The sequence below is a fragment of the Primulina eburnea genome, chromosome 14, assembly GCF_022965805.1.
Source record: "Primulina eburnea isolate SZY01 chromosome 14, ASM2296580v1, whole genome shotgun sequence".
In the NCBI taxonomy this organism is placed as follows: Eukaryota; Viridiplantae; Streptophyta; class Magnoliopsida; order Lamiales; family Gesneriaceae; genus Primulina; species Primulina eburnea.
Window position 1 is genome coordinate 26,241,527 of NC_133114.1, and position 19,637 is coordinate 26,261,163.

The following is a 19,637-nucleotide window of genomic DNA, read 5'->3' on the forward strand; positions in this document are numbered from 1 at the left end:
TGCAAGCTCTTATTTGCACTCGTAATTGGTTACATGATTATGTAATGTTAATTTCATTGACAAATTATTGAGTTTTGTTATTTACTTACTTTATATATTGATTTATTGTGATCTGAATTTGTAATTTTTTTTAGTGTTAATAATGAAGATGATGCAAGAATTAAGACAATTTTATCTTGTGAAGATCAAAAGTTTTGGAAATTATTGAAGAAGAAGAAGAAAAAAGAGACAGGGAAGATTAGGAAAATGAATTTTGAGAGAATTGTATATGGTTGATGGATTTAAAAATATTTGTAATTATTTTTATGTATGGTTTGGACTTTTCGATTGATGAATTTTGAGAGAATTATATTTCTTGGAATGATTTATGTGTGATTAATTAATTTTGAACCATTTATATTATTTAGAATGTTTATGATTGTATGATGTGGGTTTATGAATATTAAAAAACTCATATTATTTACAATGATTTATATTATTTGAAATCGTCCCGTTTGGAGACTGCTGAAGCAGGACAAGTCGACCCGTCTGACAGCTCTAAAAACAAAACCTCTTTGATCAAAATTTCTTGGCCAAAAAGTTTTAAAGTTGATTAAAAAATATTTTAAAGTAGGAAGTACTTCAAAATGATTAAGCTCCATTCGTAAAACATATAAAATATTTTTGTTTTAAAAAATATTAGTAATACATATTAAATCCTCAAGTTAATTTTAAAGAAAAAATACATTGAAAGTAAAATACAGAAAAATATTTATTAAAATATAAAATTGAATTTTTAAAATAAGATTATTATAAGAACATTAAATGTTTATATGTTTTCTGATGATGATATCACAAAATTAAAAACTTTTTAGTTATAATCCCCAAGTCATTTGAAAATTTAAAGATTTTAAAAATAAAACCAGATAAAACTATTAAATGATTAACTCTCTGTCCGTAATTTTAAAAACAATTTTCAATATATTTTTGTCATAATCTTAGCAATAAACCAGTTCTTAAATAATATAAAAGGTAAATGTTTTTATAAATCATAAAATAATACATAAATAAATTTTTTACATAAATAAATTAAAATATTTAATGTCAGATCAACTATTTTAATTAAATATTTTTTTATGTTTTTAAAGATGATATTTAATTAAATCATTTTAATTATTATTAAAAAAATCCCACTTACATAAAAAATCAAAATATTTCATGTCCAATCAACTATTTTAATTAAATATTGTCATTATGTTTTTAAAGATGATATTTAATTAAACCATTTTAATTATTATTATTAAAAAAATCCCACTTCTGCAATCTCGTTACTTTGGCCCGACTATCCCCCACCGTTGGATCCGTTCATCCAATTTTTTCTAATAAAATTATTTTTATTATTTTATTATTATCATCTCCGCTGCTTAGGCTTAAACCCTAACAAGCACAATTTGGAAATTTGATTTTCTCACGAGATAATTAATTTTCTGGCTCCCTTGCCCCCTTCTGCAAGGTAACAACTTTCTGCTCTCTATGCAGGTTCACAACTAGCAGTGGTGGGCATTTATCTAATTGTTCATTGATTTCTGGTTTATTTTTTAAAATTAAATTATTTTCAGTTTTGTTCCTAGGATTGGCGGAGGCTGTCCAATCAATCCAGCACTGTTTATTTATCTTCATCATTTGATCGGGTGCAGTTGGTGAATGGCGGGAGGTGCTTCAGCTTCTGGTGCGGCAGGTAATGGCGCAGGGGTGAGAATAGTTGTTGCTGGAGACGCCAAGACAGGAAAATCGAGTTTGATTGTTACAGCTGCGGCTGAGAACTTCCCCACAAGTATCCCTCCAGTGCTACCACCAACCAGGCTGCCGGAGGACTTGTACCCCGACCGTGTCCCGGTCACCATTTTTGACACTTCATCAAGGTCTTTAATCATGCTTGGTTGTCTATCACATATCTTGTTTGCTTTAACGTCTGTTGGTAGTGTTGGAATTTGAAGAATTGTATGTAGTTCATTGGATATATTATTCATGTGTTCTTTTGCCTTATATATATATATATATATATATATATATATATATATACACACACAAGACTTACTTTTGAGCTGGTTAAATTTTCTTTTCCCCCTCTAATCCTTCAACAGAGTTTTGGTTCACAATATTTTTTCTTTTGTCATGTTTGGACTTTGGATGTTTTTCGCTTTTAGGCAAGAAATCGAACAATTTTTATTTTGTGAATGTGGTCTTTTGGTAGCGTTTATTATGCAGATGCAAGTCATCATTTTCGGAGATTTAATTATCTTTAAAATGTAAAATCGTCTCTTTTTTTTAGTCAGTTGTGCTGTCTTGTGAGCACGTGCATGAAACACATATGTATTATCTTCTATGTTGACTTGGTTCTTTGATATATTTGAGTTAACTGTGTTCTTGTTTTGGTTATACTCTGTGCCTATGTTTTGCATAAATTTTTGTTTAATGTATCTTTAGCCCTTCTATTGTTGCCATGTATTTGTTTCTCTTCTCCCCATCTGATGAAAATTTTGATTTTATTTATCACACCATTGGGAATGCAGCCCTGAGCATAGAGGCAAACTTGTTGAACAACTAACAAAAGCTGATGCTGTTGTTCTTACTTACGCGTGTGATAGACCTGAAACACTCGATCGATTGAGTTCATTTTGGCTTCCTGAACTTCGACGATTAGAGGTTGCTTTCTCATGTTCTTATAATTTACTAATCAAGTTGGAGTCTGTAGTCAGATGATTTTTTAACATTCCAGCAGTGTCTTTCCTCAGTTTAATTATCATGTAAACATTTGGATTTTTACAGGTTAAAGTGCCAGTTATTGTGGTGGGTTGCATGCTAGATAAGAGAGGTGATCTACAGCCTGTTAGTCTGGAGCAGGTTATGTCACCAATAATGCAACAGTTCCGAGAGATTGAAACTTGTATTGAATGTTCAGCAGTAAACCATATTCAGGTTAATATCTAATGCTGGCATATCCTTTTTTTCCTTCTTTTTTAACATATTTTATTTTTGTATGCTCTTGTATTTTTCAACCAAATAATTGACTATAATGTCTGATAATTGTTTGGAGTTTAGTGATAGGTTTATCTCTCTCTCTCTCTCTCTCTCTCTCTCTCTCTCTCTCTCTAAATGCTTTAGCGTTTGACTTACCTGAGTTACATTTACGCCTCTGATTTGCCGTGTTTTTAAGAAAAGTTACTTAAATGGTGGTTGTTTTCTTCTTGCAGATTCCTGAGGTTTTCTACTATGCACAAAAAGCTGTACTGCACCCGACTGCCCCTTTATTTGATCAGGAACAGCAAGTTTTGAAGCCGAGATGTGTGAGGGCTTTGAAAAGGATATTTATTCTTTGTGACCATGACAGGGATGGTGCCCTCAGTGATGCAGAGTTAAATGACTTTCAGGTCAATTTCTTTGGATAGAGTGAATTTCTATATAAATGTCTCACTGTTTATTTCTGATTAGTGATAACGAGCTTCATGGCTTAATGTATAAGCTTCATCTCTTTTTTTTTATGGAGAGTTAAATGAAGTGGTAATAATGTGCAGGTGAAGTGTTTCAATGCTCCACTCCAGCCTTCTGAAATAGTTGGTGTTAAGAGAGTTGTACGAGAGAAATTGCAGGAAGGTGTCGATGAGCGTGGTCTTACATTGACTGGCTTCCTATTTCTCCATGCACTTTTTATTGAGAAGGGGCGATTAGAGACCACCTGGACTGTCCTTAGAAAATTTGGATATAACAATGAAATTAAGCTTCGGGATGATCAGTTGCCACCTCCAACAAAGAGATATCCTGACCAGGTATTTAATCGTAAGATATTAGCACGAGTTTCAGTGGGTCACATGTGAAAATATGAAATAACCTGGTGATGCCTTTGTTGAAAAGGTCGCATTTGTAAATTGAAACTTAAAAATGCTTTAAGTTTTAACATCTTTTTTTAATTGATTGATTCAATCCAGTGTTGATAGAATGTGGATGAGTCATTCCTGGTGAATGGGTTCGTTGTTTCTTCTTCTTTATATGGCAGCCATAACCAAACTAGAATCCATCATTGGAGGACTGCCTGCCCCAGAGCACTATAGTCTAGAAGTATCTAATATGGGGTTATGATAGCCTTCCATGTTGGAATTTCAAAGGCCAACTTTTGAAATGAAATCTAAAATTTTTATTATTCTTGAAAGGTCTTTCTTGAGTTGATGGGCGTTTTGAAATTTGAAACTTAATTGTGAGGCTTCATTTGTAATGAAATATGGTTTTTGGTTATAGTAATAAGTAAGAGAAGTCTCTTTGGTGGGTTTGCAATTGAGGGTTATTCATTAAAGAGGGGAATGTATACACTTTTATGGTCCAACCTCTTTTGCTTGTATCAGTTTCCAGATTTTTAATATCTTTACTTTCAAATTAATCAAATTATATTGGGATATACTTTGTTTTTTAATACAATCTCTGCTATGTGCTTGTTTATGCATGATTCCAAAGAGGAAACAATTTTAAGATTTTTTTTCGCTTTCCCGATTCCTGCAATTTTAGTTGTATTGACTTTTAATTGGCAGCACTGAAACTGTGTTGTTGCATTCTTATGATGATGCATTTTCTTCTCCTATTGTTTGTCATGCCCAATGAATGGTAAATGATGTATAAGTTTGCTTAGGAGTCATCGAACAAAATCACCATATTCCTAAAGTTCCTATCAGTTGATCGTTGACTTTTATCAATTCGCAAAAAACCTTTACAAGTTCAACACTAATTGAATTTCATCTTTCTGATGTGTTCTGATGATTCATTCCGATTTCCTTTTTCTGGTGAGTTCATGGTTTTGTGAATTGCCTCTCCTGTTCTGTTCCTCTGAGATAATTTTAACTAGCTTCTTTTCACACACAATGCGTGTGAATACTGAAGTATAATTTTAAAAGATATTAATTTGTTATGATTTTTTTTAATCAATTTATTTTAAGATATTATATTATTTATTTTTATTAATTTGGGAAAATCATTTTGGAAGTTGAAAAATTGAGTGGGAAAAAAGTTGATTTCCATTTTAAAATGGGTAAGAAACCAACCAATAAGTTAAAAAGAACACGGTGATGGAAGTTACTTTCAGATCTAAAAATTCACCAACATGAATTCATGGTGAAATTTACATTATACTGAGTATAATTACTACATTGCGCATTTCATCTATTTTTTTCTTCATTGAGTTAGGGTTAATTTTGGATGTTCACGTAAATACCAAAGGTAGTTATTACACCATCCTCTTACTTTATTAATTAGTAACAAATTTTGCAGTGTATTGTTTTTGTTTTATTTTCTAATGCTTGATTCCCATCTTTGTAGAGTGTGGAGCTGACAAATGAAGCTGTGGATTTTCTCAAAAAGATTTTCGTCACGTACGATGTTGATTGTGTAAGTGAAGTCTCTTCCTACTGAATTAAGTTATGTATAACTATAATATTCTGATTACCATTGATTTGATATTTTTTTATTACTGAGTTATTATAATTGTTACTATCCTTTATGTGATCAGTTTGGCCGTCTTTGGACTAGTTCCTTGTTATTTTTCATCATTTGAGTGGATTTTTAAGACAGGTGACTGAGATATCAAAATGTCTTTTATTACCTTTATGTGGAAAATGAGGCTGGATTGATGATATATCATTGAGAAAAGCAATAATACATGGATACTTGTCTCTTTGCAAAGATAAGTACCAATCTTAATTTTTTGTCATTTTGAGGTGATTAATGAAGTGTAAAAGAATAATCAGTTGCTGCAATTTCAGAAAATGACTTAAAAGGATCTACGCCTTCCAAAAACGGGTGTTTCCCTAGTCTAAAAGCATTAGACATAGAAAGATGCATACCAAGAAAAACAATAATGACAAAGTACTCTGGACACATCCAAGAAATGGTCAACAAAAGCCAATAAGAAGAGTATTTTGAATTATTAAGACTGGATCAACAGGCTTTAAAGAGCCAATCAAGGTCTTTTAGATGCCATCAATTAGCTTCTCTACGTCGATTGCACTTTAAGTGTAAAGAATTTTTTCAAAGTCAACAGAGGAAGTTCCAAAACATCAATTTTTTGATCGAATTTTAAATCTAGAATTTAAACTCTGAAGCGTTAGATGATTATGATATAGTATATTGCAATGTCTTTGGAGTGGTACAAATCCACATAAAATTTGACATTTGCTTCGTTATATTTTGTATCACATAAAATTGGTTTGAATATAAATATTGATGTTCGTGAGTGATAGATATTCTTATTTAGTTGAGATGGTTTGGTCGTAATAGGAGAAGTAAACTAGAGAATGTTTGACCTCTCTATAAGATCTATCAAAAAGGTTTTTGGGATTAGTTAGAATTATTTGTGTGTTTAGTTTCTTTTAGATTAGATTTAGAATCCTCCCTTATAGGGAGAGTGTATGAGCCACCAGGAAGATTTCGAGCCACACCATCATTGTTTGGAGCAAAATAACAAATAACGGAGTTCACAGGTGGTGGTAATAGGTTTATCATGTGAATTGGTGGAAGTGGATTTTATAAGTTTATAACACACATAAAGACACCCTTTTTGATATGCTGAGGATAATTTCTTGCTCCACAACATCGAACTTTGTTTTACTGCGCTCTAAGAAAGAGGTGACAGATTTGTGTTACTGTAATTTCTCAACCGGCCATATTTAGGTCTTCGTTTTCATGGAATGTTTAGGTATTCAGTATATTATAGGTAATTTGTTACTGTATTTTGCTCCAGTCTGTACTATTTTCTTACAATCATCAATGTGATTAAATTGCTTGTTTTCTTGTTCAATTCTTATTTCATGCTGTACGTCAACATGATTTTTGGTTTCTATGTTGTAAAGGATGGAGCTCTTCGATCTGCTGAGCTTGAAGATTTGTTTTCTACCGCTCCTGAAAAGTAATGGATTTTTGTTTGACATCTTCACATTTTTGTCTACTTCCACAAATAGGTCCCTTTTTACTACAGATGTTTTGGAGATCATATTCAACAGAATCTATCAAACAGTCTTATGATATCTGTGATTAACTGCTAAAATGAGAAGGGAAATTCTTGATGCATTTACGTCTATGTCTTTTTACTCAAGGCCAAGTTAATTATCAGCAAGTGGTGAGACTCATAGATTGGCTTGGATTTTTGAGATACATCTTCTGCAAAAGACTACCAAAGGGACCATTATAATTCTCGAAATATAGTTTTTTGAGATTTGAACTAGTGCATTGCTCTTCTATTTTTATCGCACGGGTTAGTTATTTACATATGTAGCTTTGTTTTTTAAACAAGTAACTCAAACAGATTATTTTACTGCTTCCATACTCCAAGATAGTAGGAAAAACTAATTCGAGAAGCAGGTGACACGGAAATAAGTGTAATGCTTGATCAATCTTGAATTTTGACCAATGGAAAGTATTTATGCATCTGTTTTGTTGGTTAACCGAGCTCTTTTTTGCTTGCCCTAATGTTTCATCTTCTTCTTTGGAAATCAGTCCTTGGAACAAAGCTCCATATGATGATTCTGCAGAGAAGACTGCTTTGGGATGGCTATCTCTGGATGGATTTTTGGCATTGGTGTGTGAAGATTAATCATTGTATTTGAAGTTCTTGATTACCCATGTTTTTCATTTTGATTTCGCTACTTGTTAGCTACCTGGCCTTCATAAGCATTCCTTATTTCATAAAGGCAAAAACTTGTGTGAGACGGTCTCACGGGTCGAATTTGTGAGACGGATCTCTTATTTGGGTCATCCATGAAAAAGTATAATTTTTTATGCTTAAAGTATTACTTTTTATTGTGAATATGGGTAGGGTTGACCCGTTTCACATATTAGTATCCGTGAGACGGTCTCATATGAGACTCACTCTTTCATAAACCTAGTTGAGAAAGGATAATCTGTGATCTCATTTGTGTTACAAAGATGCTTTATCCATTTGTTCCTATAGATTTCTCTGACAATGATATACAAGTTTTCAGTGGGCACTTATGATGCTTCTGGACCCAATTCATTGCATCGAGACACTTATATATATTGGTTATGGTGGTGATCCCTCATCTGCAATGCGAATAACTCGGAGAAGGCAATTAGATCGTCAGAAGCAGCAAACAGCAAGAAATGTTCATCTGTGTTATGTTTTTGGGCCAAAGGAAGCTGGGAAATCTGCTTTGCTGAGTTCTTTTATTGGAAAGTATGTTTTGTCTTCACTAAATATTACAATTTTTATGTGAGGATTCATGTTCCATTTTTTAGTCGATGAGATGTGCTTCTTACGTTATGATGTTGTTCTTTTTGTAGGCCGTTCACTGAAGATTATGTTTCCACTACCAGTGACAGATATGCTGTTAATGTGGTTGATCTACCATCGGTATGTCCCATCTTGTCATTTCTTAGAAACGATTCATTAAAATATAAAACAAGGTAGCTTGATGGTCTTGACCTGCACATGCTTTAAACATATTATATTGTGCCATCAAAATTTTATATAGATCTCTGCAAATGAGATTTGAAAACCTTAGCAGGTGATAAACACTTGTTGCATGAGGGAAAATGTGAATTTTACTCTTAACTGAAAAGTAAAGATATAAATAGCTGCTTATTGAAATCAGAACATTGCATTAGAGGAAAAGCACATGTGTGTTGATTGATGCTAGTATCATGCTGATTTCTTGGTTGTTTCTTGGGTGCTACATTATATATTTTCCTCTTTTATCCGAATATAGCAGAAGAAAATGATCCCAAAGTCATTGAGTGTTGTTTTCACCTGAGTCTTGTATATCTTGGTGGAAATATTGGAGATTTTTTAAATTTATTTAATGGTCCATTGACTGGGTCCTTCTTAAGAAGATTTTGTTTTTGTCTCCTAAAGTCTGAATATGGCATAAGAATGCATTTTGTGCTCCTGTTTGATTGATAAGTGCAGGATGTCTTAGTCTAATTTCTCTTGGTGGAGATACTTGGATTTTTGAAGAAAGAAGGTACGATTTTTTATGTTGGCAGGGACTTAAAAAGATCCTTGTATTACGAGAGATTCCAGAGGAAGGAGTGAAAAATTTAATTTCTGCAAAGGATTGTTTGGCAGCTTGTGATGTTGCAATATTTGTACATGACAGGTAGTCGATTTTTTCTTTCGCTGACATAATGCAGACTAGAACTAGATTAACCTCTCTTGATTTGGATTAAAATCATGCCTTCTATGCAGAGTTGAAAATTGATTAAAATAAACAGGGTTGGAAATATTCACTATAACTAAACTACAATAAAATTTTGTGGTACTTATTTCTAACACTCCCTCTCTAGTTGAACATAGAATCATGTCGTGTCTTCGAAAAATCTTTTCCAATGTCGTATTCATAATTAGAGAGACACCGTGCATGGAGGTTGAGATTTTTCATTGAGTAGCAATACAGTCTTCATAGTTTTGCATACGAAAGAATTAAATCAAACCTATAGACATTAAAATTATGGGTTGTTCAACTTGTAACCGTGAAAATTAGGCAGTCAGAACCACGGTTCTTATACGCTATGCAAGTTATTTGTCCACAGTTTTTTGTTCATATTGTTGTATTGTCATTTTTTCCTACATGGATAGATTTTTTTAGACAACACGAGACAAAAACCTGAGACGGGGTTTCTTTTATGATGCCACGTCGAATTTTAATAGTAATAAGAAAGCATTATAGGTTTGACGTGGTTCGACCACATAGATCATTACACAATATACTCACACAGGCTTAAACTCTATCAATCTCTCTTTATTTATGTTGTAACCATCACCTTTATACATATGTTAAAATATATTGACATAAACGATCACAATTATATCGTGTGAAAGATACAACATATTCAGAATATATTATTTGATCTGTACAATGTCCCTCAAGTTGAACATGGAAATAGGAATTGATTTGAACTCCATGTGTGAATTTGAACTTGCGTTTTATTTAAAACCATTGGAAAACCCTCCAGTTTCTTGATTTGCTTTGTACCCTAATATTGACGATCAACCTGATTTGCCTACTTATTAGCACACAATTTACAGAATTTTCTTTTATCTCAGAATTGCTACTCTTTTTTACCTATTTCAAACAGCTATTCTCTTCAATGTTGTTAATTTGTGATCTTTTCCTTTGTAGTTCTCGTGAACCTTCCTGGGAGAAAGCCACTGAGATGCTTGTGGATGTTGCTGGTCAAGGGGAAGCCACTGGGTATGAGGTGCCTTGCCTCATTGTGGCTGCTAAAGATGACCTTGACCCCTATTTGACAGAGATTCAAGATTCTACAAGGGTAATATTGGTTACAATGGGAGCATAAATTGAGTTAATATTCAATGCGCCACTTTGTTTCCTTTGGGTGTTTGTCTATTTGTAGAGCTTGTCCTCGGCATAATATATGAAATTTTAATGGTTTCATTTGTGTAGTAAACCATGGAATCTATAACCAGTATTTTGTAAAACATACCCGGTGTTAACCCAAAGTTTTCTCTATCCATAGTAGTCGTTGGCAACAAATCAAGAAAATGTTGTTTCCAGAACTTTTAAAGTTCTAGCAAATGTTAATATGGATTCCTCTAGTATACCTCAAGTTATAAAAACTGAGTTTTTTCATAAGTCATGGATTTAGCTAATAAGGAGGGGTTAACAGCCTGGGTGCTAATATGGACAATTGAACACGTGCAATCTCACTCGCTGGCCTCTACTAGTGTCCACCACCATATGTGAGTCCTGTCCCAAATTTCATTGATTGTCTTTTCTGATGTGGAAAGAAGAGCTGCAATGCACATCTGGACTAGTGCACGTCTAAATTTTTATTTTGCTTTGGAATATGGTTTCTTCCTACTGAAGCTGATAAATTTTCATTTGTTTCTTTTTTTCTTCAAAGGTGAGCCAAGATATGGGGGTAGAGGCACCTATACCCCTGAGCACAAAGCTGGGAGATTTGAGCAACATATTTCAGAGGATTGTGAGGGCGGCTGAACACCCTAATTTGAGCATTCCCGAGACCGTAGCAGGGAAAAGCCGTAAGCAGTATCATAGGCTGATTAACCGGTCGCTTGTGTTTGTCTCAGGTATCTTGGTCTAGAGCATTATAGCTCTCTTTGGCTGAACCCCAGAGCCCAACCATTGTTGGCTACACATTTTAAACATCGCCCTCCGTGTTTCTTTTCTCAAATATTTACTCTATACGTTCATTTTTATTTCAAAATAACTATTAAAAATGTAATACTTGCACAACCATTTCTTATTTTAGTAGTAGTTCTACTAGTAAATTATATTATTTTACTTTTTCCATATAATCATTACACTACATCTCTCTTTGCATATCTCATCAACTTCCATAATTTTTTTCCACATGGTATTTAAAAATCATTTTGAGATTTGTCTTTCAGAATTTTGAGTTGAGTCGGATCAGAGGCCCAACCGAATGCTACCTATGTTTCTTTTGTGCTTTTCGCAATTTATTGGAACCTTAATTCTATTGCATTTCAGACGATCATAAACTTTCTCACTAAATGTTTTCACGTGTTGCAATGTTGTGCTTTATGTTCACTCCTTTATCTTTTTGAAATTAAAATCGTTTTTAACTAACTAATCCAATTAAAGGAGTTTGGCAGAGATGGTAGTTTTAATGACTGTCAACCATTCTGCATCACCACAATGATGAGTTTAACAATTTTCATCAATTGTTTGAACCTAGTTTAAGAGGGACTAACGAGTCATAAGTTCTGGGATGTATTATTTTCCCGGATATTTCCATAGGAAGAAGGGAGTCTGGAATGGACAATTTACTTGTTTTATGGATTGTGATATCGCCATTTTGATAGTAATGTTTATTTGTTCTTCCACTTCTTCTCCTTGTTTCTTAAGTAAGTTGCGTTACTTGTTCAAAATTCTTAAATTTTAACATAAAACTGCACTTGCATATTTTATCTAATCATACTGTAGCTGATTTTATCAATCTTACAGTTGGAGCTGCCGTGGTGGTTGTCGGGTTGGCTGCCTATCGTGTCTATGCTGCAAGAAGGAATTCGTCTAGTTAGGAAAGAAGATATCTGGTTCTGATTGATTGACTATGTTTTTTTGTAGGTTAGTTGGTTTTTGTTTTTCTTTTAGATTAGGGTGTGGTTCTTTTTGAACCACTTTAGTTCAATTTGTGCTTATTGTTTCTTGTGATATCAAAATTATTATCAAACTAGATCATGCACTCACTTTGGTTTTATCAACTTTCTCTAGCTTTTCTTCAACCAAAAAGAGTGATAAATGTTACTTTGCTTCTGTTTTATTGACATTCGAAGAATTTTTTGAAAACTTTTAGTAAAAATATTGAACTTTTTATTTTCTATCCACTGGCCAAAGTTTTCCATGGAATCGATAGCCAAAAAATGGGGAAAATCTAATCAAATAATGTTATACAAATGGAGCTATGTCCTGTAGCATTTTTTATTTTTATTCTGTGGTGCAGAAATGAGCTGTTATATTGCAAGAAAAATAGCTATTATCATAACACTGGTCGTGTGCTTGCTTGCAAAAAAAGGGGAAAACAAATCGAAGGAGCGGTTGTTTTCATTCCACTTAGCCTATTTGAATAAACTCCACTTAGCCTATTTGAATAAACGTAGACCTCAACATTTCACTGGGGAAAAAATGAGGGCATATATGAGAAAAATTAATTGATTTGTGTTCAATTTTGTTATTATGATTCATTTTAAAGGAAAAGTCGGAGAAGCGTTTTTAGTAAATCTCAAATTTGAAACCTACTCCCCTCAGTCAAAATGGGAAATTTGTAATCTATCTTTAGGGTGCTGCCAATAATGTATTTAAGGATGAAATTTTATCAATATATGTAAGTTTACTGAAAAGTGAATGAATCCCAGAAGTACCAAATGTATCTTTAGATGAACTCTTGGGATAATGCTCTAATATTTGAACACAACAATACACCACTGATGATTTATTTGCTTCAAGAACGTTCCTCCCCCAACACTTGATGTTATTTTTAATTTATGAAGAGCTTTGAAATAAAAGGCCACTCAAATCATAATATAAATTTATCATCAAGTATATATGCATGTTTTTGCCTTAATCCGTTCTAATTATATTCCATGTTTTATAATAATTAGTAACGAACACGTGCGTTGCAAACTACGTTAAATTAATACATATTGAAATACTAAAGTAAATCATTATTGTACTTGATAAACACTAAATTTCATACAAATATGATAGATAATTTGTTGTGCTAGCTAGATATTTATTTAAAGTTTTTGTTGTTTAATTTTTGAAATTTTCACTCTTTTGTTACTTTTTGTTCTCCGGTTTCCTTTTGGCTTTTTTAGTGACGAAGAATGATAACTTTGTATCATATGATATCTCAATTATCTCAATATTTTGATCTTTATTTTCTTTATTTTTGCTAGAGTTGTATCTCTCGTTGACTTGGTTTGTATTTTCCTCTCGAGTTTTCTTCCAAAATTACTTAAAAAAAAGAGAGAGAGATGAGTTTCAATATTAATAATGCTGATACTTGGATCGTAGATTTTGAGAAGTACATTCTAAGAATGTTTTTTTTTTTAAATAATAAAGAGCTGATTTTCATAACCTATGTGTTCTACTATCTTGATTTAGCTATTTACACCATGCCAAAAAAAAAAAAGATTCTTCTACTTGATTCGACTTATTCGGAGAAGAAAAACTAGTTACCAATGGAGTAGGAGACACAGAGACATTAACAACCATAGGGAGCAATGCGCAATGAAGATGACAATTGTGTACTCAAGAACCATGAGATTCCACCACCATAATCAATACCATCAATGCAGACCATACAAAATACACACGGGAACACCAAAGGGCAGAATACCAATCATCGTTGATAATATCTATAATAAATGCACAGGGAATACCAAAGAGAGAGGTACCAACATCAACGACAATATAGAAACTGAAAACACAATTCATATTTTTAATCACGCTTTTACATAGATATTAGATTGTGTAATTTTTGAACAATGCCATGGGAGGTTCTATCACGACATGGAAAAAATACATAAATAAAAACACATTGCGGACGCAATTTGCAAAATAAGGCCTTCAGTTGAGAACCTACTCCTTCATTCAAATTCGATAACCTGTATCACGTAATGTATTCCTTTACATATCTCCAAAAAATAAAATTAAACAAGCTCGTGACTAATACATTGATCGAAAACTTAATCGCTGCACTTGTAAAAATTTAAAACTTTAACTTCACAAGGTAAAAAAACATTAAAGAAAACTATGAGCTGGGCTACAATTTGAGAGCTGCAATGGCTTCAGGTTTGAAATCCACTCTTAGACTCAATACTCGTCTAACCTCAGCAGGAGTTAGTCTCCAAGTCATGGGACCTGAGTTCTCTCCCCAGAAATCCAGAATCTCAGAGACCTTTTCCAAGTTTAGGATAGTAGCCATCTGGGTGAGACGAGAAAATTTGTCTCGAACCGTCCTCTGGGTCATACTCGAGAAATGACTAACCAGGGTCCGGGTATCTCTATCAAGCTGAAGGCCACCTAATTGACTGAATCGTTTTTGCATCATGATGACTTCAAGCCTTTTCACAATGAAGTCGATGACAAGATGTACAAATGAGTCATAATTGTTGGTAGTCATCAATTGCTGAAGCCATGCCACATTGGTTTCAACAGCATGTAGAAGCCTTTGCACCCAGGGATCATTCACCTCGTTGTCAGCATATTCTGCTTCAGAAAGCTCATAGCTAATAGTTGCCACATTGTCTAATACTGGCCTGATTCGGGGTGTCACGGATGACACAAGTTGCTCCATTCCAACCGTAAGCGTCTGCTTGAAGTTGTTGCTCATTTCATTTAATTCAGATAAGCAAGATTTAACTCTCTCTCTATCTGCAGGTGCAGAGAATGCCTGATGCAAGGGAATTGAAGTTAGTCCTTTTGACATATTTCCAAGAATAAAGGAGTAAGATAGTGGAGAAAACACAGATCAAGAATCCTAAGATTCTTAATGCATACATTTGGCTAAAAAAGCATTCACGCATGCTCGATGAGAAGATGTTAATCATTTATGATTAGGAAGGTATATTTGAACAGTTAACCAGGGTCCACAAGCATACATCAAGCATAAACAAAAAAAATTAACTCATCTACAACAAAAATCATGAATATAGACACTCAAAATAAGTGGATATGGCCATACTGATGCTACCCTCCCACAAATCACTACATGAGAAATTCCTGCGGAGTCTGGGGCAAAAATCTTGACCATGCATTTGAATTTGAATACAACCTAAAAAAACGACATAGTATGAAGATTACTATGAAGACTCTTATCACAAACTATTCCTCATCTCTACGTTTGGAACCACTTTCTCCATGTCCAAAAGCATGGATTCAAAACAAATTATTTAAAAAACACAGTAAATTCCATTAATTGAAATACAACTGCATCGGCTATAGAGCAACATTACAGACAAAGATCCTACCACAAACAAAATTGAAGAAACCATATACAGTGCTGCTCTTGCTAGGGCCATCAAGTTCGCTACTGCAAACTATGTACTGGAAGGTTTTGTTAGGAGCAGAAATACGTAGGCCAAATGCAAGTGATGGTATCTACAGTCAAACCGATTATACCAATAAACATTAATCAATGACTCTAGTTTACTGTAATGGTCTCCCAAAGAACTTAGAGAACACGGAACATATAGCATATCAAATCCAAACTTCTTGATAACTCCAGAGGCACATTTAGATATAAAAAACATTAGCATCGGGGGAAACAAAGTCTATATGTACCTCTGCACATTGCTCTTCGATCTCATGGCGAAGTTTCGAGGCATATTCACTACTGACATCCATGTTGTTCAAGGCAGTGGCAATCTCTGTTCCAGTCTTCTGCACTCCAACACCACCCAAAAAAAGCTTTGCTCCAAGATTAGGCTCCTTCATCTTTTGTTGCAGCGCCTCACAATATTCCCCACCTAGTAAACTCACAGCACTGCTCAGCATGGCAATCACTGAGTTAATATTGGAGGTAGAAATAGCTCTCCGGCAGCAACTCTGGAGCACATAAAACACATCATCGACCATTGATGTGGTAAGACCATCGAGCACGTGCTCATTGATATGAATTGCTTTCCTCACATTCTCCACCATAAAGAACCCTTCCAGGATCACATAATAACCAGTTAGGTCCTGGGTAACTTTACTGAAATTCCCACTCCTAAAAGCTTTCGTAGCTCTCGGTCCTAACTCTGGATCCACAGAGCTCAAGCTCCTTATTTTTGAAACCATGTAATCCGTATAGTCTTCACCCAATTGGGTCAATGTCAGTATCTCTTCCAGGTACAGCTCAACCTCTCTAGGTTCGGGCCCTTCCACCCCAACAGAGAGCAAATTGTTCTTATATGAATTAATCTCTGATGTCAATTTCGCCAATTTCCTATACTCCATATACTTCTTCAGAATGATAGAACCTCGCGAATCACATTCCTCCTGGAGCTCGCAAATGGCATAAACAATACCATCCTCACCACACAAATCACTCAAAATTGCATTATTTTCCTCAATAGCCAAGACAATGTCTTTAAAAAAATTAGTCAAACAACCAACGAAATTCACGTTGCTATTATTATTAGATTGCTCCATAAGTTCCAGCAATTGCTCAAATTCCATTCTTGATCTCACGGAAATGACCTTTTTTAAGTATTGAACATAAATCTGTAACCCTTCCTCTTCGAGTCCGAGAGGCCTGTAGAGCTTGATGAAGCGGAGAATAGTGGGATGATCCCGTTGATCTACTGCATAGGAAAGCTTCTTCTTGGCGATGCCTTCCAATTGCTTCTTATAGGAAAGGAGCTGCTCGCGCTGATCTGCTGTTGAGGAGTCTTTGAATTTCGAATCAATTTGGAGGAATGTCTGGATGAATGATGCCGCGGACTCGAAATCCTCGGCGAGAAGAGATTTGTGAACGCCGTCAAGGCAGTTGGATCGGTCGACGATGGCATCGATTCTGAAAAGCGTGTCTTGAACTCGCGATTGAGCGAGGTCTAGTTGGCGGACTTTGGCGGATACCTGATCGGCGAGCGCGGAGGTGAAGGAGACGTTGGAGAGCATGTACTCAGAGTCAGCCTTCACTATCTCCAAAACGTCGGTCGATTTGTGGAGATTGGAGAGCTGGAGATCTAAATCGGAGCGCTGAGACAGTAGAGACTCAAGTTCCAGATCTAGGGCTCGCTGATAGGCAATGCATTGGTGAAGGAGACGCGTCATGGCTCCCACGTCCGTCAGTTTCCGCACGTGTTCAAGCGCTTCCGCCGTGCCGAATTCTACTGACAATGAATTAATGGCGGCGACGCCGCCGTCGACGTCCGTATCACTCATCGGTGTAGAAGCCATGAGGAGTATACTCTTCGCAACTAGTTGTGAAAGCTAAATCAAAAATAAATAGATATCTACTGAATATATTAATATATATTTTTAATTTTAAAAATATTACGATCTTTTCGCCATGACTCATGAGTCGCATCGGCCGTATTGCAAGTAGATCGATCACATCTCATTTTCGCACGATTTCACATTTCTTATTATATATTGTCACCCAATTTTGCATCTAAGTTTCATTCCACTAATAAAAAATAAATTTCGATTATGTCACACATATTATATATTTCAACTTTGAAGTGATGTGTGTCACAAACCCGCTAGTATACAATAATTACTCCGTTATTGAATATTGAACAAGAAACAAATATTCATGGCCAGGTGGTGAATTCTAAAACTTTGAAGACGATGTCAATTCCTGTGGGAATCTGCGAGACGAAGAGGAGCACATTCAAAGAATTCAAAGCGATGTGAAGACTTCTGGCTGTTTCATTCCCTTTCTGCATCGGAGCCACCAACGAAGCCGCCGCCGCCCATAGAACAGTTATTGCTGATATTCATAAATAAACAAGGAAATGAATGAACCCAAATCTATTATATTGTACTGTATTTTGTTCGAATAAATACTGCACCTGCGCCAGCGAATAAATGAGGTCCGGGGAATAGCTTTCCAGTCCTGAACCAGGTGTTGACCCCTCCGTAGATTGATTCAAACACTCCGAATCCCAGCAATATGGAACCAGCATTGAAGTGTTTATCTCTGTATGACCCTTTAATCAGCTCCTTCCTTTCCTGGATTATTATTGGTATACAACTACTAGTTCTGATTTCACTTTCAGATTCATGACAACATTATATATGATCAACGACTAGTCCAAGTTTCCCTACAGCTAGAATACAGTAAGGAATTGGTGATCGATCCATTTACGTACCTCGGTGAGTTGCTGGATCTTGGTCTCAAGAGGCGATGGCTCACGTGGCTGGTCTCCATCAGCAGGTTTGACTTGCTTCTTGAGCTCATTAATCTCTTCTTGAATGGTGCGCACCCTCCTCCATTGCCATCCAAGATATCCAGCATATAGTGTGTACAGAAACAGCCCACCCATCACAATCGGATGAATAAGAGCAAACGATCTCCCTTCAAGAATTCCAAACTCCCCTCCAACAGCAGCCGCGTCCTATTTATTTGTTGCAATGTATATGTACATTATATGCGTTAATTACAAAGAAAAGAAAATATAAATTTACACAAAAGAATATGACGTGCCTGGGGTTCTAAAAGGAAAGGCAATGCGAGTGCTGTGATGGGGAGAGAAGCTGCTTTGAGTTGGAACAATAACGACTGATCTTTAGGCTGAGGTTGGTTTTGTGCTTCAAGATTGGTGTCGAGGGGTAGAGATGAATGTAACTTCGGATGGATTTGTGGTAGCCTTGTTGTTGTCCGGTGACTGGGGATTAGTTTTGGAAGGCTGAGGGTAGCTGCCGCCATTGTTCGTGGCTGATGATTACACACAGTGAGAGTGGGTCGTGTGTGTGCCAGACGCAGTGGTGGAATGGGTAGACAAGGATAAGGAAGATGAGGACAAGTTTGCCTGTCGCAGATTGCTGGGGATCGTGTTATTTTCTCGGCTACTCCTTGGATTTATTTACACAAAATTAGCTATTAAAATATTTGGTGTAAACCAAACCAACCAAACCAAACCAAAATCAAATCATTATTTTGGATTGGTTTTAAAAATAATAGAATTGAAAAAATTAGTTTATTTCAATTTTCAGATTAAAGAATTCAAACCAAATCAATTATAAAAAAAATATAAAATTTAAGTATATATATCATTTAGTTTTTATTATATATCATTAATAGTATTATAACCATTTAGAAATTTCCAAATCTAAATCTTTTATAGCATAAATAGTATTTGGATTAATATGAAATGCTCTAATATCACATTGATATATCAAAATGATTATTATGAAGTGCTCTAATATTTTATAATAGTAAAAATAGTAAGTACATTTGTGTTCATGCAATTACAACATTTTTTTTGTGTACAAATAATATTCATGTAAAGTAAATATATATCTAAATAATATATATTTTTATTTATCTCAATATTTTTTTTTTTGAAGTATGATGAGGCTTATATTTGATTACAGTTTTTTTCGTGTTTTTAATTTTTTTTAATAATATTATATTATTTATTTTTCATTTTGGGTTTTATTTAT

The 19,637-nt window shown here is 34.6% G+C and overlaps 3 protein-coding genes across 6 annotated transcripts; 1 reads left to right on the top strand and 2 right to left on the bottom strand.

The window, feature by feature from the left end:
- The first annotated feature begins 1,355 nt into the window (after positions 1-1,355).
- LOC140811422 (mitochondrial Rho GTPase 1-like) lies at positions 1,356-12,364 on the top strand. 4 transcript variants are annotated; one of them, XM_073169278.1, is made up of 15 exons: positions 1,356-1,492; positions 1,677-1,901; positions 2,553-2,685; positions 2,809-2,958; positions 3,234-3,410; positions 3,555-3,806; positions 5,341-5,409; positions 6,870-6,925; positions 7,513-7,594; positions 7,998-8,209; positions 8,317-8,386; positions 9,019-9,131; positions 10,155-10,305; positions 10,900-11,086; positions 11,985-12,364. In XM_073169278.1, the coding sequence occupies exons 2-15, from the start codon at positions 1,684-1,686 to the stop codon at positions 12,056-12,058; spliced, it is 1,944 nt and encodes a 647-aa protein (XP_073025379.1). In that variant the 5' UTR covers positions 1,356-1,492; positions 1,677-1,683; the 3' UTR covers positions 12,059-12,364. The 4 variants fall into 4 exon arrangements, with proteins under 4 accessions (XP_073025379.1, XP_073025376.1, XP_073025377.1 ...); XM_073169275.1 differs by having other exon boundaries at positions 1,370-1,492; positions 1,611-1,901; XM_073169276.1 differs by having other exon boundaries at positions 1,396-1,492; positions 1,599-1,901.
- A 1,787-nt stretch (positions 12,365-14,151) lies between these two features.
- On the bottom strand, positions 14,152-17,554 carry LOC140811432 (conserved oligomeric Golgi complex subunit 4-like). Its single transcript, XM_073169297.1, has 2 exons — positions 15,825-17,554; positions 14,152-14,934 (listed from the first exon to the last, which is right to left on the bottom strand). The coding sequence occupies exons 1-2, from the start codon at positions 17,424-17,426 to the stop codon at positions 14,305-14,307; spliced, it is 2,232 nt and encodes a 743-aa protein (XP_073025398.1). The 5' UTR covers positions 17,427-17,554; the 3' UTR covers positions 14,152-14,304.
- Positions 17,555-17,645: 91 nt separating this feature from the next.
- On the bottom strand, positions 17,646-19,033 carry LOC140811433 (uncharacterized). The gene is made up of 4 exons (XM_073169298.1): positions 18,679-19,033; positions 18,344-18,589; positions 18,044-18,203; positions 17,646-17,961 (listed from the first exon to the last, which is right to left on the bottom strand). Exons 1-4 carry the CDS (start codon positions 18,898-18,900, stop codon positions 17,783-17,785), a joined length of 807 nt encoding a protein of 268 aa, XP_073025399.1. The 5' UTR covers positions 18,901-19,033; the 3' UTR covers positions 17,646-17,782.
- Positions 19,034-19,637: the final 604 nt, after the last annotated feature.

Excerpts from the sequence above, each read along its gene's own strand:
- LOC140811422 (XM_073169278.1), top strand. The coding sequence starts at position 1,684 with ATGGCGGGAGGTGCTTCAGCTTCTGGTGCGGCAGGTAATGGCGCAGGG. Across the intron at positions 8,210-8,316 it reads CTGAGTTCTTTTATTGGAAA|GCCGTTCACTGAAGATTATG; the intron begins GTATGTTTTGTC and ends TTCTTTTTGTAG. Across the intron at positions 8,387-9,018 it reads ATGTGGTTGATCTACCATCG|GGACTTAAAAAGATCCTTGT; the intron begins GTATGTCCCATC and ends TTATGTTGGCAG.
- LOC140811432 (XM_073169297.1), bottom strand. The coding sequence starts at position 17,426 with ATGGCTTCTACACCGATGAGTGATACGGACGTCGACGGCGGCGTCGCC. Across the intron at positions 14,935-15,824 it reads TCGAAGAGCAATGTGCAGAG|GCATTCTCTGCACCTGCAGA; the intron begins GTACATATAGAC and ends CCCTTGCATCAG.
- LOC140811433 (XM_073169298.1), bottom strand. The coding sequence starts at position 18,900 with ATGGCGGCAGCTACCCTCAGCCTTCCAAAACTAATCCCCAGTCACCGG. Across the intron at positions 18,590-18,678 it reads CTTTCCTTTTAGAACCCCAG|GACGCGGCTGCTGTTGGAGG; the intron begins GCACGTCATATT and ends ACAAATAAATAG. Across the intron at positions 18,204-18,343 it reads AGATCCAGCAACTCACCGAG|GAAAGGAAGGAGCTGATTAA; the intron begins GTACGTAAATGG and ends ATAATAATCCAG.